Here is a 25,735-nt window from a genome sequence, read left to right on the forward strand (position 1 = left end):
AAAGATCCGAGATCATATATAGAAAACAACTCAAAATAGCACAAAGTATGTGCTAGCAGGAAGATAGTGACTTTATTTGAGTCATCAAAGTCGACAACAAATTAAAACATTGTTTTGATCGGTACCAGATTTCTTCCTTTGAAGGCACTACAAAATTTGGCCTTCAGTGTGCTTGAACAACCGTGAAAAAAGTGTATGAACTTTGAAGTAAATTTGCCTCATGTAGCTTTTGGAGGTCAAAACATGCAACTCGGACTGAACAGTCTCAAGTCCCCCAGTGACAGGGTAGAGAGTTTCAATTTTTCCAAGCAGAAAAGCTGCGTCAATCACTCTTTACTACAATGGCCATCTGTTTATGAGATGCCTCATATTTTGTGTCAATGGGATGTAGCATTTTAAAAGCTTTGGGTTTATTCGATGACGTCACAGCTCTAGTAGATATGAGATCCTTCATCTTTGAGACCGGATTGCTGGAGTCGCCTCGTGCGTGAAATGTTTTGCTTATCTGCATGATTGTACAGAAAAAACTACATTGTCTGCCCCTAAACTAAATCGGTCTTTTTGAATACTTTTAAAGTTGATCCAAGCGCATCAGCCGATGACGTCAAATACAACAAAAACGCCGACTTGGTGTTGTTGGAGCCACCAACTGTAATCATCAACATTGATGAATCTGAGAACGAGGATGCGCCTTTGGAACCGCCCACCGCAGTCATCAACATCGACAAATCAGAGAACGAGGATACACTGGATACGTCTTCGGAGGCGTCACGGTTATTGGAACGGCCTCCTGAACGAGTTAACATGACTTCAAGCACACCTTTGGGCAAACCTTTAAAAGCGGAGCCACGCCCTGTTGCGTTAGATCGGAAAGCCGCGCCTCCCCTGGGTGGGTACCAGGTCTCTTGTCTAAAAAAAAAAAAAAAAAAACATTTTTGCATTGGTGTTTATCAATTTCAGTATAAATATTGGTGTCACAGTGCAGAGTATACAGGACTGTCTCAGAAAATTAGAATATTGTGATAAAGTTCTTTATTTTCTGTAATGCAATTAAAAAAACAAAAATGTCATACATTCTGGATTCATTACACAGCAACTGAACTATTTCAAGCCTTTTATCATTTTAATATTGCTGAATTTGGCTTACAGCTTAAGAAAACTCAAAAATCCTATCTCAAAATATTAGAATATCATGAAAAAGTATACAAGTAGGCTATTCAACTCATCACCTGAATCATCTAATTAACTCGAAACACCTTGCGAGAGTTTCCTGAGCCTTAAAAACACTCAGCTTGGTTCAGTAAACTAAATCACAAGTATGGGGAAGACTGCTGATCTGACTGCTGTCCAGAGGACCATCATTGATACCCTCCTGATGGAGGGTAAGACACAAAAAGAAATTTCTCAAAAAGCAGGCTGTTCACAGAGTGCAGTTTCAAAGCATATCCACAAAAAGTCTGTTGGAAGGGAAAAATGTGGCCGGAAACGCTGCACAACCAAGAGAGATGACCGCAGCCTTGACAAAATTGTGAAGAAGAGATGCTTCCAGAATTTGGGGGAGCTTCAAAGACAGTGGGCTGAAGCTGGAGTCCAGATATCAAAAGCCACAGTTCACAGACGTGTCCGGGAAATGGGCTACAATAGCCGTATTCCCATGGTCAAGCCACTTCTGAACTCAAGACAACGGAAGAAGCGTCTGACTTGGGCTATGGAGAAGAAGCACTGGACAGTTGCAGAGTGGTCCAAAGTCCTCTTTTCAGACGAAAGCAAGTTTTGCATTTCATTTGGAAGTCAAGGCGCCAGAGTCTGGAGAAAGGCTGGAGAGGAGCAAAATCCAAGTTGCTTGAAATCCAGTGTGAAGTTCCCACAGTCAGCAATGGTTTGGGGAGCCATGTCAGCTGCTGGTGTTGGTCCACTGTGTTTCATCAAGTCCAGAGTAAATGCAACTGTGTACCAAGAGATTTTAGAGCACTACATGCTTCCATCTGCTGAAAAGCTCTATGGAGATGAGGATTTCATTTTCCAGCATGATCTGGCACCTGCCCACAGTGCCAAAACCACCAGTAACTGGTGCACTGACCATGGCATCACTGTCCTTGATTGGCCTGCTAATTCCCCTGACCTGAACCCCATCGAGAATTTGTGGGGTATAGTTAAGAAGAAGATGAAAGACACTAGACCTACAAATGCAAATGAGCTGAAGGCCGCTATTGAAGCATCCTGGGCATCAATAACACCTCAGCAATGCCACAGGCTGATTGCCTCCATGCCACGCCGGATTGATGCAGTAATCCGTGCAAAAGGATTCCCAACCAAGTACTGAGTGCATCAATGGACATTTTCAAATGTTTGATTTAGTTTTGCTGTTATAAAATTATTTTTTTACTTGGTCTGAGGAAGTATTCTAATATTTCGAGATAGGATTTTTGAGTTTTTTTCAGCTGTAAGCCAAAATCAGCAATATTCAAATAATAAAAGGCTTGAAATAGTTCAGTTGATGTGTAATGAATCCAGAATGTATGACATTTTTGTTTTTTTAATTGCATTACAGAAAATAAAGAACTTATCACAATATTCTAATTTTCTGAGACAGTCCTGTATGTATTCAGTGTTTGAACGGGTTCTTGAAATCCTTGAAAATGCTTTAATTTTAATGTGTTTTCAAAATTTGAAAAGTGCTTGAATTTTAAGTGAAGTGCTTGTAAATGCTCAATTCTTGTCAGTTCGGTAGCCTAGATGGTAGGGTGCCCGCTCTGAGACTGGGAGGTCGCTGGTTCAAGCCTCGGCCGAGTCATACCTAAAGCTTACAACATTGGTACTCATTGCCTCCCTGCTTGGCGCTCAGCATTAAGGGTTGGAATTGGGGGGTTTGGTCACCTAATGACTAAAATGTGTGCCCTGTTTGGCTGCGGCTGCATCGGCTCGCTACAGTTTAACTGTACGGGTCAGGTGTATTGACATTTCGTCCTGTGTGCATTGTTACAAAGAATGACAATAAAAGTAAATTCTATTCTATTCTATTCTATGTTTCTTAGGTTAGGTGTTGAGGGTTTGGGCTTCAAATCAGGGTTTTAAACTTTTTTATGGTTCCGAAATGGTATTGGAGCTAAGTTTTAGAAACTCAGGTTTAGGCTCCTTGTTAAGGTAATAAACAAAATGTAGGGTCCTTATATAGGGTTGGAGCTAAGGTGTCAAAAGCTAGGGTTACAGTTCCAAACAAGGTTATGGCTAGGGACTCTGGTTTGAGCTCCTTAACTGAATGTGGGGTTCCAAAATAGGTTTAGAGCTAGGTTTACATTTTGAAACAGGGTTAGGACTTGGGTTACACCTAAGGTAGGCTGTAAAACTCTGGTTTGAACTGCAAATTAAGGTTTTAAACCGACTTTAAAGTTCTAAAACGAGGTTGGGGCTAAAGTTTGAAACTAAGGTTTAGGCTCACATTCTTTTGAGCGGCGCTGGATTTCTCTTCATAATTGTAGTAAAAAAATTGCTTTGTAAGTGTTTAAAAAGTACCTGTTTTTGGCCATGAAACAGGTGTACAAACCCTCTATAATATCGCTTTGATCTGATTTCAGGAGCTGGCGAGCCAAGCAAGGAAGACAGACCGGCCTTGGGATTCTTCCCCAAGCATTCCGGCCCCGTTAATGACCTGCGAGTCTACAAAGGCTTCCTGTACACCTGCTCAGGCGACAACACAGCACGCGTTTACGATCTGGCGGTACAACGGCACTCACACAAAATACGCAAGGGTTTAGCAAGCATTTAGCTAGGGCGCGGGTTAGCGTCAAGTTGCTCTTTTTCGCTTCCCAGTGGCTTCCTGCTACTTTTTCTAAATTGTTTGTTAATAGAAAATTATATTATTTATGTTGGACAAAGATAAAACAAACATTTGTAACCTTTTGCAAGTGTGTGTGTGTGTGTGTGTGTGTGTGTGTGTGTGTGTGTGTGTGTGTGTGTGTGTGTGTGTGTGTGTGTGTGTGTGTGTGTGTGTGTGTGTGTGTGTGTGTGTGTGTGTGTGTGTGTGTGTGTGTGTGTGTGTGTGTGTGTGTGTGTGCGCGTGCGCGCGTGTGCGTGCGTGCGTGCGCGCATGCTCAAAAATCTATGGGTCCCCAAAATTTTGTGTTATCGAGGTTGAAATTGTAAATCGGCGACAAATATATAAAATAAATCTATATATTCATTCAGTTTTAAACATCACAGTTAATTGGTAATACAAAGCAGTTATCACTTAAGATTTTTCAGTTCATATATTCTTCGTGGTTTGCTGTCACGCCACAGTTGCATATGCCTTCTCAAGGTCCAATCCATTATCATCCTCCTCATAGCGTAACCAGGAATAAAATTAAGTCAATTTTGGCAGAAAAGTCCTTATCTTGCTTAGGAGTATTATTTTGTTTATTTTCTTTCGTCGAGCTTCAACACACGTGTTTTCCTAGCCTCTCGCGCTCTCCTAGCGATCTTCCGAAGAATTTCTCCGCCGTTTTTTCGTGCCGAAATTATTGTTGTTGTTATCACTTTTCGGCATTATGTTTCGACTTATTACTGACACTGAAGAAATTTTGTGCTGATTTTCACCTTAAATCGACGACAACCACCTCAACAATGACATAATCTCGAAGCAAACGAGATCTCATTTGCCGAGATCGGCGTGCAGACGAAAACTCGAACCGCGTGACCAAAACAACAATGGCGGATCTGCCTGACGAAAAGTTTGGAGTGCGGTAAATCTTTGTTAAAAATAAAAGTAATCGAGCAATAATGCCAATTTTGTGTCAAAAACGTTGCGTCCTGGGGACGCACGTTGATTTGACACAATGCGTCCCCAGCAAAAATGATGCATCTAGGACGCAGGGACGCAGGAAAACGTGTGTGTGTGTGTGTGTGTGTGTGTGTGTGTGTGTGTGTGTGTGTGTGTGTGTGTGTGTGTGTGTGTGTGTGTGTGTGTGTGTGTGTGTGTGTGTGTGTGTGTGTGTGTGTGTGTGTGTGTGTGTGTGTGTCAGCTTGTTGACCTCTGACTACATACACAGGTGAATCTAATCATGAGACTGGGTATTTACGGCTGCAAGTTGTTTTCCTCTTTGCGTCTTCTCTGAACAGTGGCTACATGGGAGCCTCAGAACAACCGTCAAATGACCTGAAAACAAAGATTGTTCAACATCATTGTTTAGGCGAAGGATACAAAAAGCTAACTTAGAGATTTCAGCTGTGAGTTTCCACTCTGAGGAACATAATGTGAAAATGGAAGCCCACAGGCACAGTTCTAGTTGAGGCCTGTAGTGGCAGGCCAAGAAAAATCTCAGATAAGCAGAGGCAAACCTTTCTTAAAAAAAAATTACCAGTGTAACTAGTCAAGTCATATTTATTTGTACAGCCCTTAATCACAAGATGTCTCAAAGCACTGTACAGGTTACAATTACACCATCCCCTGATCTTAAACCATCATGCAGGCAAGGAAAAACTTGAAACCTTAGCACGAGGAAAAGAACACACCTTGAGAAGGGGCCTCACAAGTCGTAATCCTTCTTCCTGGATCACCATGGTGCAATAGATTAAGCATTGGGTAACAGTACACAAAACATGGCAAACATCAATAAAAGAAAACAGTAGGTAATATGTTGAAATTTGTCCAGGAAGTGCATGACAGCAACAACACATCAAGCCTGTAAAATCGTCCAAAAAGTCCATAACAGCAATAACGCTGATTCCCATCTTTGCCGGCTGGTCGATGCAGGCGTTGACATGTTTTAGGTCCAGAGGCTGGTCCACTGACTCAACGCAAATAGTCCTCCTCCCTTGTATCACCACCAGTCAGTAACAACACAGTAATAAATAGTGAAGGGGTTTAACAAGGTGCCCCCTAAGGACATCTGAGGTGCCTGCAGACTGGTCCTTAAAATAACTCACCAGTGCTGGGTCACTATTATGATAGAGAATTCGTATGAAATATCCCTAACTCACCTTTTCAATATTTTTCTGCTCCAACAGACGCAGGAGTGCCTTGCCGTGTTTGATGGCCACACAAACAAAATCAACTGTCTGCTAGTATCTTCTGTCCTTAACAAATCAGACCGACTCTACACCGGCTCCAGCGACCAAACTGTTCGCATCCACGACCTCAAGGTAGGAACGATGAAATGGTAATCAAACCCCGATTTCGACATGTATTTGTTATTGTCTTTGTCATCAGGTGAAGAAGTGCCTGTATACTCTCTCCCTCCCTGATCGGGTGCTGTGTTTGCACACGGCATGGAACATTTTGTTTGTTGGCCTCGCCAACGGCTCGGTGGCCACCTACAACGCCAAGGTACAGGGTTGGTTGCTTGAAATCCTTGTAAATGCTTGGACTTCAATGTTGTTGTATTTTCAAGGATTGCCAAGTGCTTGAATTCTGGATAGTGTTTGAAATTGTTGCCATGTTTCTCAACTGTCCCATTAAATAGACCACGCATTAAATGAAGAGAACTAAAACAAGTCTGCTTAAAAATGACGCCGACACTGCTATGTGGTGGCTTTTTTTTGCCAGTGCCTTTCTTTTTCTTTCATGAATAAAGGCAGCTGTATGCTCATGTCCTATGAAGCGTCATGGCCCCCTACAGGTTGCGCCCAAGGGCACAAGTGCATGCTCCACCTATACAGAGCACTGTCATACGTGTGCATGGCCGTTAAGTCAAGTCAAGTGTGTGTTAACTGGGAGCCAGTGCAGGTTAGCTAAAATCAGGGTAATGTGATCAAACTTTCTTTACTTGGTTAAAAGCCTCGCTGCAGCATTTTGTACCAGCTGTAGGCTCTTAATTTTGGACTTCGGGAGGTCGGAGAGTAGTGCATTACAGTAGCCTCTGACCTTTTGATTGACACCACTCTCGGCCACAGCCCACATTAGCCTATAAAGGGCCTGTATTGATAAAACTGAAACCGCATTCTTAATCACTAATTCTCTTTAGCCAGTAGTAACCAATTCAAATGATGATTTACACATTGGTTAGCCAACGAAATTCTGAAAAGAACAATACACAAAGTGTATTCAAATTAGACCCAAAAATCAACACGTGTAACATTACTTGTGATTTATTTTTTACACACCATTATTATGCGCAAGTGTTCTGGAAAATAGAAGTCAAACATTTACAAATCTTTCACAATGGCTAAAATATTGGCCAAAGTAAAATTCAAATTTGCAAACGTTTAAGAGTAGAATACTAGCCGTCTCCAAATGGCAATTTTAGAAACGCCTTAACCTACCTTTACAAAAATGTGAAATGGATATGATCAGATTTAACAAGGTGCCAGGTTAGGCATCAAGTTATTGTTTAGCCTGTTTTCCAGCTAAGATGCCCATGCTACACTCTTCTGCAGGCATTTCATTGCAATAAAAAATTCACGGGACAAAAAAAATATTTTAATTCTGTGTATTACAACTTGGATTACTCAATGTAAATAGCACTTGCACTCAATGTTCCCTCTAAGCTGTGCACATGCGCAATCACGCACTGCCCTCCACATTCTCAGCGCACAAGAAAATTTATCCAGCGCAGTTTTTCGAGAACCGGCTTCTTCGGCTCTGCTCACTAAAAGGAACCGGCTCTTTCGGGTCCTAAACGGCTCTTCAGGTTGTTTTTGCTTCTTTCATCCCTATATGACCAAACATTATGTAAAATTATGCACAAAATGACTTAAAGGAACAAAATGAAAAAGGAGTAAAAAGCTGAGGAAAAAAAACAAAAGGAAGAGAAAAAAGAAGGAAAAATTCAGAAAAAAAACTGAAAAAAATAAAAGAAAGAAACAAAAAGTAAATCGAGAACAAAAACAAAAAAGTAACGGCTAGGAAAAAATAAACACAACGAGATTTTTTTTAAGGAATTAAAAAAAAATTAGAAAATAACAGGGAAAAAGAAGAAAAAGTTTGTGTTGCATTCAAATAATTTCCGATTATACCAAGTCAATCTTGATTCCAACATTGTACTTCCACTAAAAAATGTGATTAAATACAGTTGTGTATCGTGCAACCGACTAAATAAGGCCCCCAAAAAGTTAGTATTATGTGACAAAAGATACCAGGAAAAATAAGAAATGGAAATCTTGTGAAAGAAGTGTCATAAAAACAAATGACGTTTGTAGGCCGTACAACCTTTGCAATAATACATTAGTCAATTCATTCAAAAATGAAATTTTTTTTTTGCATTGCCGGAAACTCAGCAAAATGTAACTTGATGTCAAGTATTGGACATGTTTGATAATGACTTAGTTGACAGATTTGGGATCGCTGTTGCTCACTGTTGTTTCAAGCGTTGCTCACCGACTTTTGTGTGAACGCTAAGACCTGTGGAAAATTAGAGGGAACATTGCTTGCACTGATTATTTCAGTTTGGGACAAAACTTTAGTGTGTTACCTTTCATAAGAGACCAAACTGTTCAAGAACAACATTTAATTTACTATGGGTACGTCTTGGATTAGGATTTAAGGTGAATTTTACAGGAACATTAAGGGGTTGATAATACTGGAGAAATTGAAAAAATGGCTATAAAAGTCCTTGAATTTTTGCCATTAAAAAGTGTACGAACCCTGAAGTTAAAGCCGACAGTGTGTTCGCCAAAATCTATCGGTGAGCTTTCCTTCTATCATAGACTTTGAAAGTCCGGGACGTGTTCGAGTGCCACGGTCCCCGAGGAATCAGTTGCCTGCAAACCACGCAGGAGGGAGCCCGGCCAGTGCTTCTGGTGGGCTCCTACGACAGTACCATCAGCGTTCGAGACTCCAGGAATGGTTTATTGCTGCGCACGCTCGAAGGCCACACCAAAACTGTTCTCTGCATGAAGGTAAGAATAGTGTCTTTCTAAAAGGAGAGGTGTGTGGCAAGCCAATCAGAGGACTGACTTGGTTTGTTGCAGGTGGCTAACGAAATGGTTTACAGCGGTTCCAGTGACACATCTGTTCATGCTCACAACATCCATGTAAGTGAAATGTACATTGGTATCACATTTTCTTTACTGATACAAGCTGTGATATCACAGGGTTCGTACAGATGCGTGAATGTTTTCAAGGTTATAAATGCTTGAATTTTAGGTGAAGTGCTTGTAAAAGCTTTAAATTCTTACCATGTTTTTTAGGTGAGTTGTTGGGCTAGGGTTAGTAGCTAGGGTTTGAGCTTAAAAAAACGTTTTTCAAACGTATTTTATGGTTCCAAAACAGGATTGGAGCTAGGTTTAGAAACCAAGATTTAGGCTCCTTATTAGGCCATTAAACCAAATTCAGGCTTCTGAAAAGGGGTTGGGGCTAGGGTTACAGCTAGAGCAGTGGTTCCCAAAGTGGACGGTACCGCCCCCAGGAAAGATCTGGAAGAAGGGGCATTGGGGGCGCGGTGAGGAAGAAGGGGGCGGTAGGGGGCGGCAGTCCGAAGTCAGAACGTTTGTTTGACGTTGTGTACGCAACACGTTAGAGCTGCACTATTAACCAAAATCGAATTGATATCGCGATGTGACGTAGTGCGGTTGTGAAACCGCAAAGCACTGCGTTTTTTCCAAGGTTTTGTCGTGGTGATGGCGTTTTGGGCAACCACAATTGTTACTGTTCGAATTTTAAGGGCGCCGACCAATCAGACAAGTTTTACTAATAGCACAAGCCAATAAACGCAATTCAAAGTTTGCGAGCACCACACTATGCCACACCCACCGTGTGAGCTCATTGGGTGTCATGGCAGACTCCGTAAACATAGTCCCAGAGTCAACAAAGGACAAGGAAATGAAGCTTGCACAGAATAAGGGCAGTGCATCACTTGTTTGGACCTATTTTGGTTTTAGGCTAGGAATTTACTGGGTAGCCAAGGGGGCACAAGCGTGCAAAAGTTTGGGAACCATTGAGCTAGAGTTGGGGTAGGTATTGAGTTAAGAACTATGGTTTAAGCTCCATGTTAGAGTTCTAAAGTAAGTGTAGGGTTCCAGAATAGGTTTAGTGCCAGGGTTATGGTTTGAAACAGGCTAAGGGGTTAGGAACTATGGTTTGAGCTCCAAATTAGGGTTCTAAACTGAATGTAGGGTTTCAAAATAGGTTTAGAGCGAGGCTTACAGCTAGGATTCGATGTAAAGCTAGGGTTTGGGCTGCAAGTTAAGGTCTTAAACTGATTTTAGGGTTTCAAAAAAAGATTGGGCTTTGAAACTAATGTTTAGGTTTGTGTTCTTTTGATCGGTGCTGAATTTTTTTTTTTTTTTTTTTAATGTTACTGGAAAAAATTGCCCTGAACGTCCTTAAAAAGTATTTTAATTCAGCCATGAAGAGGTGTATGAACCGTGTATCGGTACATCACCTTGTACTGTAATCCCCCATTTATCACGGTTAATGGGGACCAGAAACCGTAACGATATGCAGAAATCCGCAAAGTAGCATTTACTATGATCCTAAAGCTTCAAGCGTGTCATAAGATACTAATATAAATAGTTGTCACAAGTACTGCTAACCTGATATCTGGCCTGGTATCAGCTTGCTATGATATCTGGTATCATTGGCAATCATTTTCAAGCATTTTAAATAGATATATTGCCATCATTCTTAGAGTGAATAATATGGTCCTTAATTGTGTAGACAGGGGAATTGATGCAGATTTTCAAAGGTCACGGCCACGCCGTCACCTCCATCGTCATTTTGGGCAACGTGATGGTGACCAGCTGCCTGGACAAGCTAGTTCGAGTTTACGAACTCAAGGTAAGCGTCTTTTATTTTGTAACCAGAAAGAAAATAATCCACTTCCCTTTCTTTTTTACTCCGCATTAGAACCGCCCTCCCAGTATAAAAGTAATTGTCAGTCGTTTTGATATCGCACTTGTGAATCTAAAGTCATTATTTCTGCCCTGAATACCCTGAAGTCACTGCTCAACTCAGCTTTTATATTGACCGTCTCACAACCCGGATTAAAAAAGAAAAGGGAACATGGGGAGAAAAGTCGCATCTTGTTACAATTTTTTTTTTCTCCATTATCTCAGTTGTATTTTATTGTGTACCTAGGAAATGGGTTAGTCATATTGATTTCTGCTAGAACCTGTTTGAACTAATACCCTTTTACCAGTGGAAAATTCCAATCTCTTTTAGCTTTTAATTTTACTCAGCCCTCCCAGCATAAAAGCCATTTTCCTCTCGCTCATTCGTGGGTGGAATATTCTAATAAACTTTCAAGAAACTGCTCATTTCAGCATTTATTTTGACCGTCTCACAAGCTGTATACAAAAAGAACACACGGAGGACTAAAAGCCGCTTCCATTTTTATTACAAAATACTTGTTTTTTTCCATTATATCAGCTGTGTTTTATTTTCTAGCCAAGAAACTGGTTTGTCATATTAAATGGTGCTAAAACCAGTTTGAACAAAGATCATCTTTCTTTTAGGTTTTCCTTATACTCAAGCTTAGGACTGCCCTCCTATTAAGAAAGGAATAGTTATTTTGACCGCACATTCTACATCCTACAGCCATTGTCCCGTCGCACATTTATGCTGAGAATGTTCTGTAATAAAATTTGAAGAAACTGCTTACCTCGGCTATTATTTTGACCCTCTTTTAGCCCAGATGTATGTACGAAAAGTTGCATCCTTTTTTTTTTTTTTTACAAATTGCATGGTTTTTTTTTCCACCATGTCAGCTACAATTTATTTTGTAGCCAGGAATTGGGCGCATCATATCAGTTCCTGTTAGAACCTGTTTGAACGGAGACCCTCTTTCCAGTAAAAAATGACCCTTTTTTTTTTTTTAGCCTTCATTTATACTTCGCTCCTACCATAAAAGTTTATAGCCATTTCGACTGCGCACTTGCGAATCAATTGTCCTGTAGCTCATTTGTGGCCGGAATATACTGTGGTAAATCTTCGAAGATACTGCTCATCTCAGGGTTTAATTCGATTGTCTTACAATGCTTCTTTTTTCTTCATTCATACCAGATCTATTTAAATCTGGTCATCATGAACCGCTCACATCTCAACAATAAAACCATCACACGTATGGCCAGGACAATTAATAGGGATTTCGATCATCCGTTATACCAGGCTTCGGGAACCAATGGCTTGCAAGCCATACTGTATATGGATCTTTCATGAGTACCTATGGCTTGGAGGTAAAGCATTACGAATGCAATTCTTGTCTATGGCTTTCAAATTTTGAATAGCACAGAGTCGGGCGAGTGCGCGGAGACCCAACGTGCAACAAATGGTCAATGTGGTTTGGTCCGTTATATAAAGAGCATAGTCACTACGATAGTTTACAGTCAAGGTGTCACATTAACAGACCCCTTTTTGGCTGTACGTTCCTGAGTTATATGGAAAGTCATTAAACAATTTAGGTTCACTGTTGAGACACTTCATGATGAAAATAAACAGAAGGAAAAGTGAACACCCAGAATGGTCATGCAAACACATAGAGCAATTTGGTAAGCAGAAGGAGATGACTGAGCCATATACGCACCGACTTTTCTCTGTCCAGCACCGCCTGCACCAAAGGCTAAATATGTCAGTATCCTTGTTTGCAGTAACATTTTTACAAAAATATCCCTTCTTGCACCTTGTTTTGAAACCATTATTTATGAGGGTGAAAAAAGGTCAAAGTGAGCCCTAACGATCTTCAGTATTTGTCGGGAGCAAGACGAGTTAGGTGGTCCATTTTTATGTGGAACGCAGGCTGTGGCATTATTCATATTTTAAAAGTGTTATATCATCTGCTGAAAATTTTGATTTTTGTCTGGAGAGCAAATTTGGCGGTTTTGCTGATATTTCTCTTAAAATGTATGGCTCTCTCTCGCTAAAAATCTAAATATTTTGCCGTCACAGTTCGAGTCGGAAAGGTTCCTGACCCCTGCATTACACAGTTACTTCTGCTTGTTGCCCTCGGGCCGCAGGTAGAGAACTCTAAGGTGGAAGCGGGTATGCTTCAGTAAAAGCGTTGTCCCTTCTGCTATTGCTGCACTTAACTCTTTGTAATCATCTTATCCAGCCATCTGCAGGTGTGATGTCCTGTGTATTGTTTAGATTTGTCCTCTTTTTATGTTTATCTGGCTGTGTCTGGCAAAAAAATATCATCCTGGGGAACAATAAAGGTCTATCTTTACAGTAAAGGTGTGAGTCTGTCTGTCGCTATCCATTCATCTAAATAGAGCTTGATTTGATGTTGTCGTTTTGCAGAGCCACGACCGCCTGCAGGTTTATGGCGGTCATAGCGACATGGTGATGTGCATGGCTATCAACCAGAGTGTGGTGAGTGCCGTCAGCTATTTACAATTTTTTTTCTTACAATATTTTCACGACCATAGAGCGCACCGTATTAAAAGGCGCAGTGTCTGTAGGTGCTTCTATTTCTGTATTTAACACGGTGCACTGTTCGATAGGGCGCGGTTGCCCTTTTCTGCGGCCGCCTTACAACAACACAGACAAGCATACATGTGTGCGTAATTAAAAATAGAATGTAAGCAAAACTGTGTTTTGTTGTTGTTTATTTAAGTATTTATTTAACTAAGTTCTTTAAAAAAAAAAAAAAAAAGCTAGTGCATAAGAGTTTGGTTCTTACTTTTTTTTTTAACCAGTAATCCATATCAAACCAAACCATCAAAATCCTTGACCTGTTTCTGAGCAGAACGGCTTTAATAAATCTTCATGTAAAGGTTTACTTCCTTCACTTTCAGAGTCACTTTCTAGTATCTATCTGAAAGTTACAACAATAGTCCAGGTAGACACGTTATCCCAAGCGTCGACAGTCCATTCCTTTCATTACAATCCGCTGGAAGCAGGGATGTGATTTGACCAAAGTGAAATTATCTGAAAATTAGCGGGTCTGGGGGCCGCGGGCACCCAGCTAGGTCCAGGGCAGTGCCCTGGTGGGGGGACAAGTGGGGCGAAGCCCCCCGGAGCTCATGGGTTTTCCGTGTTTTTAAGTACTTTCAATGCACTCAGATGACAAAGAAATAGACAAAACAACAGCATAAATTTTCAATGTATATTGAACTATCCCATATAAAATTACAGTTTAAGTCAACTCAAAATCAGTCACATTAAAAAACATTGGACTGCCTTTGCTTTTAAAAACTATCACTGAGAATATCATCATATCTAACTAATGTGATTACTAAGTTAACACATAAATCATGTTGAAGAGTTCAAATTTCATGAACAAATAATTGTATCATGACCAAATGAAAAGTAACTCATATTAGAACATACCACAAATGTCTTTGTTATAGCAGAAGATGTTATCTGTCGGAGTCATGTGCATACACAATGAACTACTAAATCACTGGCCATGCAGAAACATGAAATTCATTCAAAGTTCTGAAATTTATATTTTCTGTCACATTCTAGATGAATTATAACATCACTTAACATCACAAATATTGTTTTCTATTTTCTACTCATTAAAACATTCAACATATTTACAGGAATATACAAGTGTTCATTTTTGAGCACAATCCATTCACATGACACAAACACTACTTCCTCCTAGACTTCATTGCTTTGGAATGGGTCTTTCTAGCCTGCTTCTGTGCAGCTTTGATGGTTCTTCTTGAGGCAGCCTTGCTCATTTGGGTGTCCTGTTTCACAGCAAGTTCTGTTCGTTTTGCAGACAACATAGCTGCTTCTGCATCCTTCTCCTCCCTGTACCTTTTGGAGGATGTCCTCAGATTTAGGCACAGTTTGGACTGCACAGGATCCATCAGAATGTCTTTCCTTCCAAAATGGCTGACAGAGGTGGTCTTTCTTGCTCTTAGGGCATATTTCACAGTCTGAATAGAACTGTATGTGGCTATGTCCATTCTGCATGCTTTGGGGTTCAGGACATCACCCATGACACTGAAAGGCCCCCTCTACTTGCGGCCCATGGAAGCAACTCATGAGAGCCTTCACCATCTTGGCCAAGGTTGGGTATCTTCCAACAGCAAAGACTTGAGCCCACCAACGATCCAGTGCAATTGCCTTCCCCTCTGAGTCCAAAGGTGTTGGCAACTCACTGTCCAACTGGTATTCTCTCACCTCGAGATCATAGTTCCCCAGCTCTGACTCATCAAGGACATTGGTGACCAACGATGACAGCTTCTTCAGTTGGTTTAAAGTTGAGCTGTGTCCTCTGGCAAGTGGGTCAATGGCAGAGGCTGCTTTCAGAAGCTTGCTGTTCATGGGCAACTTTTTCTGAAGGTACAGACCACATGCCAGATATGCTGCCTTGGCTTTGGCTTTGAACTTGAACACAACTGACGACTTGTTGGAAGAATCCATCAGTTTGCTGGTGACACCACCATAGAAAATATCCTTTTCTCTGAGTTGGTTGGCTTTGTTGTTCAGTTCAATTTCTGTCAGTTTACAGCCTTGAATGAAAAATTTTATTTCGAACATAAAAATAAAAACAGGACAAAAACAATGAGTCAACAACGAAATAATGTCCCACAAAATGTTCGAAAAGGGGTAGTCAGAAGCAGATGCCTTGAAGGGACTCTGGTAAAAACACAATCATGCATTCGACTAAGATCATCTCTGTAACTGCATACATCAAGACAGTCAACATCTTAAAACCTGAAAAGTGCAAACATGCAGCATTCATTTGAGTTTGTGTCAATGATTAACCATGTTATTAATATTAAGTAAATTATGTACCATAATAATATCGTGGCCATTAAGAAAATCAATGGTAGAATATCATACAAGTACTTAATTTAAAAAATATAAATACTGACAATAATTTTGATTACTTATAGGCTTAATAATATTTTTAAATTTCCTAAATCATATTTTAAATGTTATAATTCATTTTTTTAATAGCAGCGTATCCGAATATTTGATAAATGAAAATACAATAATTATAGGCCCTACAGTAAAGTGTTGGTGTAATGTACACATGAAAATCTATTATTGTAATTGTTAAATATTTATGGCCATTTTTATTACGTTATATTATCGAAAAAAATGGGAAAACTGTCAAATAAATTTGAAAAGTTTACCACCTACCTCAAAATTCACGACTCTATCAGCAACTGGTACAGGTTGTTGGGGTGGATCACGTCTCTTTATTACCGCTTCCGATTGTGATGTAAATAAGGGATGGAGGCCGTAAAGTTTTGGAGTTTTCGTTTGGGCACCGAAACTTCCAGCGATGGAATAATTTGTTGTTCTTGACTGGAGTTCTTTCACGTGTTTTTTGCTCTTTGCGTGACTTTCAAGAGCTTTGAAACCTCTCCCACCATAGTCAATGGTATCATGGCACCAAATGCAAAGCGCTTTCCCGGCACGATCGATCTTCCGAATAAAGTCACTGAACAAATTCGTCACAGTCTTCTTTCCAACATTTGTAGATAATTCCTTCTCTAACCAGTCCCATCAAAACTTGTTTTTTACGATCTTATCAATTTCTTTAACTCGCGGAGCATCTTTGCGTTCGATCACGGACATCTTTCTTTAAACACCCGGCAAAAACGTGTGAGAAATGAACAATGGCATACTCCTATGCCTATATAACAAGCGCGTTTATTGGTCAACACGGAGACTTCAACCAATTGCAAGATCCGTAACTGAAAGATCCGAAACACTAAAATGGAATGCTGTAGAGACGAAATCGGATTTTTTACCACTTAAAAAATCGGAAATTTTAAAATTTTATTTTGGAGATAAAAAAAGCGGAATTCCGCGAATTAGAGGAAAAATCACATCCCTGGCTGGAAGTTTCTGCGCCCCTGTAGTCCTGGTCTGGGTGGAAAAATGACACCTTTTCATGAAATTAAGCACCAAGATGATAACGATTACTAATTGCTAGATACGCTACGGCGTTAGCATCTATGAGTTCTTCTGCAAACAGTGGACTCATTGCCAGCGACATTATGTGTCCTCAGTGGGACACAGGAGATCGCATACAAGTCACAGGAGATCGCATACAAGTCTGTTTAAGTTGGAATTGTGAATAATCTTATGAAAACATGCGATTTTACCCTAAAATTTTGTAAGTTTTGACTTGGCCAAGGCTCGAATCTGTCACCTCCAAGACTCGGGGGCGGGCCCCCAACCCTAAAACCACTGAACTGGTCTCTGTCCAGCGCTTTACAGGAGACAAGGTGGACTGCACGATAGGGCGCGTTGCAAAATTTTAAAAAAGCTGACGCTTTTGCGTGCGCCTTATAGTCATGAAAATACATTACTTAGTTTTTAAAGAGTCCAAGTGAGGGAGTAAGAATTTTCTTTTTCAGGCTTGTTGTAATATGGAAACGTGTAACTCCTTATATAGTATTTTAATACCAATCTTGCGTCATTTCTCACAGATTTACACGGGTTGCTACGACGGAAGCGTTCAAGCTGCCAAACTCAACCTGATGAACAATTACCGCTGCTGGGTAAGAAAACAATAGCAATTTCTGAAATCCAAAGTCAATCCAAACACATTCAGAGCCATTGAAGGCTGGAGACGACAAACATTAATTTGTGAAATACATGGGGAAGAAAACTAGCAAACGTGCGTTTCTCCTCCATTTTGTGTCGACCGCAGTGGCGAAATTGCGCCTATATCTTCGGCATGACGGAGCACCTGCTCCAGCACCTTGTCCAGGACCACACAAACCCCAGTCTGAAGGCGGTGACGTGTCGCTGGAGAGGCTGCAGTGCTCTTTTCCCCACTCAACAGGCAGTCAAAGAGGTCCTTGAACGTCTCGCCAGTGACTATTATATTTTAGTGCATCGAATTCTAATTTGTGTCTTATCTGCAGAAGCTTCCTGCACACATCCAGGCTCATGTGGATGAAGACAGCGAGGTGTCACAATGAAACTGCACTAGCTGAAGATTTTCTTCTTTTTTGTTTTGTTTCCTTCGATCACAGGCATCAAATCAGTGGCAGTTTGAAATATGTACTTGATTTTGACAAAGCCAGGCGCCACTCGCAGAGCAACTACATTTTTCTCTATTTTTCTCACTTTTATTTCCTCTTTTCCTTTTTTTCTCTTTATCTTCTTTTCTTTTTTCTCTTTCTCTTTTTCTCCCTTTTCCCACTTTCTATATATCTTTGTCTCTCTTTCTCTCGCTTGTTGTCTCTTGTGTTCTCTATCTCTCTCTGTCTTCTATTCTCTTTTTCTGCATATCACTGTCTATCGTTATCTTTCTCTCTCTCTTATATTCTTTTTCATTCTCTCTTCTTCTGAGTTTGACACCCCTGCCTTAGAGAAACAATTTGTTCTCCAAATGAACACTTTTTTGTTGTTGTTTTTGTTTCATTTGCGTTTTCTACCCTTTGGATAAATGTATGTTGTTTTTTTCTTTCCTCAACTCAAAAGATGTTTTCCGCCTGAAACTTTTAAGTCAATTGTGTTGGAAGAACTTCTTCAGAATTAAAGGTTGGTTTTTGAAATAAAAACACACAAAAAAAGGTTTTCGCACATTATTAACAGGGTTTGTACAGGTGCTTGAATACTTGAAAATGCTTGAATTTTAACGTGTTTTCAAGGATTGAAAAGGGCTTGAATTTGGCGTGAAGTCCTTCTAAATACTTGAAATTGTTGCTTTGTTTTTTAACAAGTCTGCTTAGAAATGACTGCTCTCTGGATGATTTCACTTTGCCATTGCATTTCTTTCCTTGTGATTAACAGCAGCTCACAGTAGTTAGTATAGCATTGTCTTATGAAGCGTCATCGCCCCCAAACAGGGATCTAAGAAATATGTATGAATGCACTCTTGTACGTACATGGCCAACTAAGCGCACGTTTTTTAATGGTTCGGTCCAATATATAAAGCGCATACTCCTTAATACAGTTTGCATTCAAGGTGTCACACCAACAGACCCCATTTTGGCTGTACGTTGCTAAGAAATCCCTTTTACGGAAGCTTATAAAGTAATTAGGGTTCACTGTAGAGTCACTATATGATAAAAACCCACAGAAGATAAAGTAAACAGCTAGCAACGCTAGCGTAGCACACAGAGCAATTTGATTGGGTAAGCGTTAAGGGGGGCGGAGCTCTGCAATTGTATATGCTGTCTGCTCGTTAAGGCAAGTTTCATTGTTTGCAGTATTTTGTGACTTTTTTACAAAACAACTGCTTCCGCCTTGTTTTGAAAAAAAAAACAGCAACATTGAGTAACTGTTTAAAGTGATATATTTGTATATATGGGATAGAGGCTCTGGCATTATCATTTCATAAATGTTATAAAATCATCTAACGTCACACAGTTAAATAAAATGTGCTGAAAAATTACATTTTGTCTGGAGAGCGGGCTTAGTGGTTTTGCTGAAATGTGTCTTCAAATATATGGTATTGCGCTCTCAAAAAAACTTAAAATATTTTGCTGCAATTGTTGTTTGGGTCAAAAAGGTTCCCAACCCCTCTTAAAAGCCATGAAAAGGTTAAAAGTTGCGTTTCCCAGTGATAAATTGTAATCGGAAGAACTGAAAATGTAAGCTACACATTTACATTTTACCCATCACCTATAAGGAAAGAGATTTTCCTCAATAATGTTTTCTCACATATTCTTTAGACCCACAATTATGTTTAATCAAAAGATCTAAAAATTAATGTCTTGATAAATGCACATGCATGTTTAAAGATAGCAGATATATATTTGTGGCTCTGTAAAATACTTGATTTACACTGGATTTCCTCTTTCAATGGTGCTTGAAATATTCTAAAATTGGCTTTGACAGTCCTTAAAATGTACTTGGATTTGTCAATTAAAATGGTGTATAAACCCTGCATTTTTGTAGGTCCATTGTCGTTTAAGACTTGCTTGTAGAAACTCAAGTCGAGGGCTGAAGTGTTTACGAGTACATGGTCAGCTGAAGCCACTAGAAAAGAGCACAAAGGGAGCAAAACATTTGATCTTGTGGGCACACAGTGTATCAAAGTCTGGGATGTCTGGTATCCCTTTTTAACCACACCGATAGATACTTTTCAGCACCCATGGATATGATACAATATCTAAGACATACCAATTTGTGGCAAGGAGCCAATCAGCTACCAGGGCTGTTGGCGCCACCGGGGCAGCCGCAGGTGCCCCGAATTGGTAATCATGACAGTGTGTAAGGAAGATGGGCAGGATATCCTTGGTCAAGATCTTGGCATATTTATTCACCAACATGCAAATGTGAACATAGTTCTCTTTCAAGCCAACACGGCAGCCATCTACAATAACACATAACGATATGTGCTTGGGTGATGATGTCACACATTGAAGAACGTCATACTATAGGATCCCAAGTAAGAGCGCTATTTAATTCACAATATTCAACGTCTCATTTGGGGAAACTAGTGCAAGATTATTTCTTAGTGGTTCCTGCGCCTTTAAAGATTAAATGTTTAATAACTGCTGCTCTCTCCTTGATGAGCAAATTCTTTTCAGCTATCACAGAGAGAGAGAGAGAGAGAGAGGGATTGGATAGACTAAGAAGTGTTTTCTGTTATCAACTTATACCTGAATTTCTTTCCAACAAAAATGCATCATAAGATCTCGCTGCTGTTCTGTTTATTCAAATTCCTCTTCCATAGTTAAGTGGGCGGGCTTTGGGTAGAAAACTCCCAGGCTGCAAATTGAATATCAATCTTAATAACAATTTCAACGTACAGTATTGGTCTTCACAACTGTGGCTGTTATCTGCTGTCATCTAGTGACATTTTAATCTGGATATTTTGAGGAGGGCGTTTGTAAATATCAATATTGTACCATCACGGTTCCTTTTAAACATTGTTAATAAACCATGAAATGACTAATACTAAAATTGAATTGAACTGAATGAATATAAATATCAGGGACGAGCAAATACCAGTTTTAGATATCTGTATTGTACTGATACCAGGACATAGATCAAGCTTCTACATTGTATCAGCAATGAGGCTTTTCATTTTCCACATTTTTATGAAAATGTAGACTGATTTAAAATATAAATATACAGATTGATTCAGCTTAAGTACATCGGAAATGGGTGAGAACCAGTATTGGTTTTACTTTTGCCTTGTTTTCCTTTTTTTCATTCTTTCCTTTTTGTAATTTTTTTTCTCTTTTCCTTTCTTTTCTTCTTTTCAAAATTAATGAGGTGCGTTTTTGTCACTTTGCATTTTTGAATTTTGTCTCCTTACGTTGTGCATTTACACTCATTTTTGGTGACACGACAGAATACAGCGATATCTAGTGAGAAAATAATACATACTGTCCGTTTATCATCTCGGGGGCCAGTTGCGGCCCTCAGGCTGTGAGTTTGAGATCCCAGTTCTATTGTGTGTGTGCTTTTCGAAATGGTTGTGTCAATTTTAGAAAATTACCATATCAAATCATGTTGAGAAAAATTATAGGTGGAAATTGTATCTAAAATACTAATGTATCAGATAATGGCATCAGTGATTACTAATGAGTTGAGGTATTGGTCTGGAAAAAGAGTGGGATGACCTGAATGCATGTATATATTGGGGATGGATGAGTATCGATATCAGCTAGCTGTATTGGGCTGATACCAGGTGGTATGTCAAAATTTCTTCTATTGTGTGTCCTTTGCAAAGTTAGTTTTATAAATGATAGAAAATTACTATTTCAAATCATTTTATATAGTTGGAAATGTTATTTATCCAAAGTACTAATGCTATAAAGTTTTTGTATCAGTAAGTACTTAAGAGGTATCAGTCTGGAAAAACAGTGGTATTGAACATATGCAATATTTAGGATATAATTATGTAACTTTGAACTTTGTAACGGGAGTTATATTTTTGACAGTTTCTTTATCAAATAATGGAGTAAATAATGTTAAGGTCTGGCTTTAACTGGCGTTTGAAACTCACGACTGCCCCGTTTCCGTAAAATAAAGCTTGGTGTGAAAATGTTACGCGTTTGGGTCCACCGTCTGTTCGGGTTCTGACAATGTCAGCTTTCGGACTGACTGAAACAGGCTGATGTGCGGTTTAAATATCATTCCAGGTTTAATATGTCAGAAGTGTACGATTAAAGCTGCTTTTTTTAGGAAATATATTTAAATGGAAATCATCAATTACCTCAAATTGTAAGACTTGTAGAGTCGCAAAAATCCTAAATCGTGATATCAATTGAATGGGCATCTTAGTATTGTGATACATTCAAATCGTGACCAAAGAATATGGTCCCACCCCTTTTATGTAAATATATACATGCCAGTGATTCCGCAGTGCAGTGGTTAGTACATTTGCCAAACACGTGAAAGGTCCCTGATTCAAGACTGGTGTGTGTGTATGTGTATGTATTTTTATTATATATATATAAATATATATATATATATATGAGAGAGATATCCATCCATCCATTATCTGCACCGCTTATCATCAGTAAGGTCGCGGGGGTGCTGGAGCCCATCTTCGGGCAGTGGGCAGGGGACACCCTGAACTGGTTGCTTAGTTAAATGCAGGGCACACAGGGACAGACAGCTCATTCACACCTAGGGACAATTTGGACATGCCAATTACCCGGCAAGCATGTTTTTGGGGCGGCAGTAGCTCAGGAGGTAGAGCGATCGTTTTAGGATTAAGGGATCCCAGTTCGAATCCCGGCTTGTCCGTGTTACATGTCGAAGTGTCCTTGGGTAAGACATTGAACCCCCAGTTACCCCCAATAAGCAGGTTAGCGCCTTACATGGCTGCACAGATCACGGCCGCTATTGGGAAATGTGAAGCACAATGTAAAGCGCTTTGGGAAGTCATTGACTTGAAAAGCGCTATATAAATGCAGATCATTTCATTTCATTTCATTTCATTTCATCATTTTAGGAATGTGGGAGGAAACCATAGTGCCCGGAGGAAACCCACGCAAGCACGGGGAGAACATGCAAACTCCACACAGGGGGTTTGATCTCATGACCTCAGTACTGTGCCCCCCCAACTGTGGAAAAATGCCAACATATATATATATATATATAGGCAGCACGGCGGCGCAGTGGTTAGCGCATGTGCAGCACAGTTCATGTCTTGATGTCTTGAACCTCCTGCGTGGGTTCAAATCCAGCTCCAAACTTCCTGTGCGGAGTTTGTATGTTCTCCCCGTGCTTGCATGGGTTTCCTCCGGGCACTCCGGTTTCATCCCACATTCCGAAAACATGCATTTCAGGTGAATTGGCCGGTCCAAATTGTCCCTAGGTGTGGATGAGCGAGTGAGTTGTCTGTCCCCATGTGCCCTGCGATTGGCTGGCAACCAATTGCGGGTGTCCCCTGCCCACTGCCCGATGATTGCTGGGATGGGCTCCAGCACCCCCGCGACCCTACTGAGGATAAGCGGTGTAGCAAATGAGATGAGATGATATATATATATATATATATATATATATATATATATATATATATGCTTGGGGTTGTCCATCGATTCGATGATGACCATCTTCTTTTATTTGTGAGTCTGCTGATGTTTGAACAGTCCGATTCTGGATCCACAGATGCGGTTACAGACAGAGCATGTGAAGGGGGTGCTGGGGGGAGCAGGGGTGGCCTGGCGAGCATGTCTCTTTGAACGCTTTGCTGCACGGTGTTGCATGCGCTGTTCCTCCATATAATCCACTCCCTGTGAGCAGTGGGAGCGCCAGAGGTCACGGCAGGAAGCAAGTTCCTCCAGTGAGGAGGGGTTTATCCGACATCTCTTCAGGATGTTCTTCATTTGGTCTTTGAACCGCTTCTTCTGCCCACCAGCACTGCGTTGGCCTAGATGTAACTGACCATAAAGGATACGGCGTGGCAGTCTGTGGCTGGGCATTCGAACAACATGCCCCAGCCACCTGAGTTGGCGTTGAGCCATAATGGACTCCAGCTGCCTGTCCTCTCCAACACCTCTGTGTGCGGCACTCTGCCCCTCCATGTGATGCCAAGGATCTTCTGAAGACATCTTACATGGAAGGTCTCCAGGCTCTTCAGATGGCGGCTGTAGCTAGTCCATGCCTCATATCCATACAGTAATGTAGTGATGCATACAGCTCTGTAGACCAGCATTTTGGTGTGGAGTCTAAGGTTTTAGTTTTGAAAGACCCTTCTCCTTAGTCGACCGAAAGATGATGATGCTTGCTTGAGACAGCTCTGGATCTCATCATCCAATGAGCAGGTGTCAGACACTATGCTCCCCAGATATTTGAAGGTGGGCACCATGAGCAGGTGTTGCCCTGCTGCTATGAGGATTATTGGGTTTGGTGGGAGGTCAGCACTGGACTGACAGAGTACCTCGGTTTTCTGGGTGTTGATCGTCAGTCCCATTCTGGTGTATGCAGTTACAGCTGCCGAGAGAATGTGTTGCAGAGCCTCTGGTGTATGGGCAACCAGGGCACAGTCATCAGCGTACTGCAGCTCAATGATGGTCTCTGAGGTCAGCTTGGTAGTTGCCTGTAGCCTCCTGATGTTAAACAGGTTACCATCAACCCAGCCTGCTTCTCCATCCTTCTACGTAGCAGTGTTGTAACACAGACAAGGAAGATGTTGAAGACAACTGGAGCCAGCACACAGCCTTGCCTCACTCCAGTTTCAACGCCAAAAGGCTCTGAGCTGTTGTCTTCCAACTACCACTCTGGCCGTCATCCCTGAATGGAACTGTGCAAGAATGGTGAGAAACTTGGGTGGACACCCAAATCTCTTAAGGACTTGCCACAGTCGGTCCCTGTTCACTGTGTCAAATGCCTTTGAGAGATCGACAAAGGCGATGAACAAGTCCTTGTGCTGCTCCCGGCATTTCTCTTGGAGCTGACGTGTCACAAAGATCATGTCGACTGTTCCCCTGTCCTTTCGAAAACCACACTGTGACTCTGGGATGACGCGTTCCGATATTGTGGAGATGAGTCTGCGGGGCATGACCTTGGCAAGGACCTTTCCAGCAGTGGCCAACAAAGAGATACCCCTACTGTTGGAGCAGATGGATTTATCTCCTTTATTCTTAAAGATGGTCACAGTGTTGGCATTTTTCCACAGTTGGGGGACACACTCTCGTCTCCACACCTCTGAAATGTAGTGAAACAGTGTCCGTGTACAGAGGTAGCCTCCTACCTTGAGAAGTTCAGCTGGGGTGTTGTCAGGTCCAGGGGATTTATTGTTTTTCAGGGTTTTGACTGCATGCAGGATTTCATTGAAAGTTGGCGGGAGGTCGAGGTCTCTCAATGTAGGATGTTCAGGGAGCTCTGCAGGGACAGTTTGGTCCACTGGGGTGGGCTGGTTGAGCAGGGTGTTGAAATGCTCAGCCCACCGCTCCACTATCATAGCCTGATCCTTGATTAGAGATGTTCCATCAGCAGATCTAACAGGTGCCAGGGAGCAGTTTCTGGGGCCATAGATGGTTTTTACTGCATCATAAAAACTGTGCATATCGCTTCTATCAGCGTGAGACTGGATTTCATTGGCTTTTGAGATCCACCACTCATCTTGCAGTTTTCTGAGAGTTGTCTGGGCCTCAGAACGAAGGGCTTGCCATAGCTTTTTATGGAATTGAGATTGTGGGTTGTTCAGGGCGGTTCTGTGCGCCTTGTGCATTCTGTCCAGGAGGGTTGAGACCTCTCCGGCATTCTAGTCAAACCAGTCCTGGTGTTTTTTCGGTTTGGGCTGCAGTGTCAAAGAGGGTGGTGGAGAGTTTGGCACAGTTGAGTGTCTTCCTCTTTGAACCACCCTGACGTGCTAGGGGCCGGACATGCATTCTGACCTTTGTCAGAATCATGCGGTGGTCGGTCCAGCAGTCTGCCCCATGCATAGCTCTTGTAATGAGCACGTCCTTTAGGTCAGCCCTCCTCACGATCGCGTAGTCGATCAGGTGCCAGTGTTTGAACCTGGGATGCATCCAGGATGCC

The 25,735-nt window shown here is 41.1% G+C and overlaps 2 protein-coding genes across 2 annotated transcripts in view; one reads left to right on the forward strand and one right to left on the reverse strand.

Moving 5' to 3' along the window:
- The window catches only part of znf106b (zinc finger protein 106b), a 55,343-nt gene extending 36,987 nt beyond the window's left edge, over positions 1 to 18,356 (forward strand). The window contains exons 11-21 of the mRNA XM_088325051.1: positions 578 to 889; positions 3,576 to 3,718; positions 5,986 to 6,120; positions 6,188 to 6,304; positions 8,623 to 8,814; positions 8,887 to 8,949; positions 10,574 to 10,693; positions 13,151 to 13,222; positions 17,260 to 17,331; positions 17,484 to 17,630; positions 17,701 to 18,356. Of these exons, the coding sequence (XP_088181177.1) occupies positions 578 to 889; positions 3,576 to 3,718; positions 5,986 to 6,120; positions 6,188 to 6,304; positions 8,623 to 8,814; positions 8,887 to 8,949; positions 10,574 to 10,693; positions 13,151 to 13,222; positions 17,260 to 17,331; positions 17,484 to 17,630; positions 17,701 to 17,757 (1,430 nt within the window). The 3' untranslated portion in view covers positions 17,758 to 18,356. The remainder of the gene's footprint in view (positions 1 to 577; positions 890 to 3,575; positions 3,719 to 5,985; positions 6,121 to 6,187; positions 6,305 to 8,622; positions 8,815 to 8,886; positions 8,950 to 10,573; positions 10,694 to 13,150; positions 13,223 to 17,259; positions 17,332 to 17,483; positions 17,631 to 17,700) is intronic.
- Positions 18,357 to 19,104: 748 nt separating this feature from the next.
- The window catches only part of capn3b (calpain 3b), a 71,436-nt gene continuing 64,805 nt past the window's right edge, over positions 19,105 to 25,735 (reverse strand). The window contains exon 24 of the mRNA XM_088324708.1: positions 19,105 to 19,765. Within this exon, the coding sequence (XP_088180834.1) occupies positions 19,739 to 19,765 (27 nt within the window). The 3' untranslated portion in view covers positions 19,105 to 19,738. The remainder of the gene's footprint in view (positions 19,766 to 25,735) is intronic.

The sequence above is a fragment of the Urocampus carinirostris genome, chromosome 20, assembly GCF_059441175.1.
Source record: "Urocampus carinirostris isolate Australia breed hairy pipefish chromosome 20, RoL_Ucar_1.0, whole genome shotgun sequence".
NCBI lineage: Eukaryota > Metazoa > Chordata > Actinopteri > Syngnathiformes > Syngnathidae > Urocampus > Urocampus carinirostris.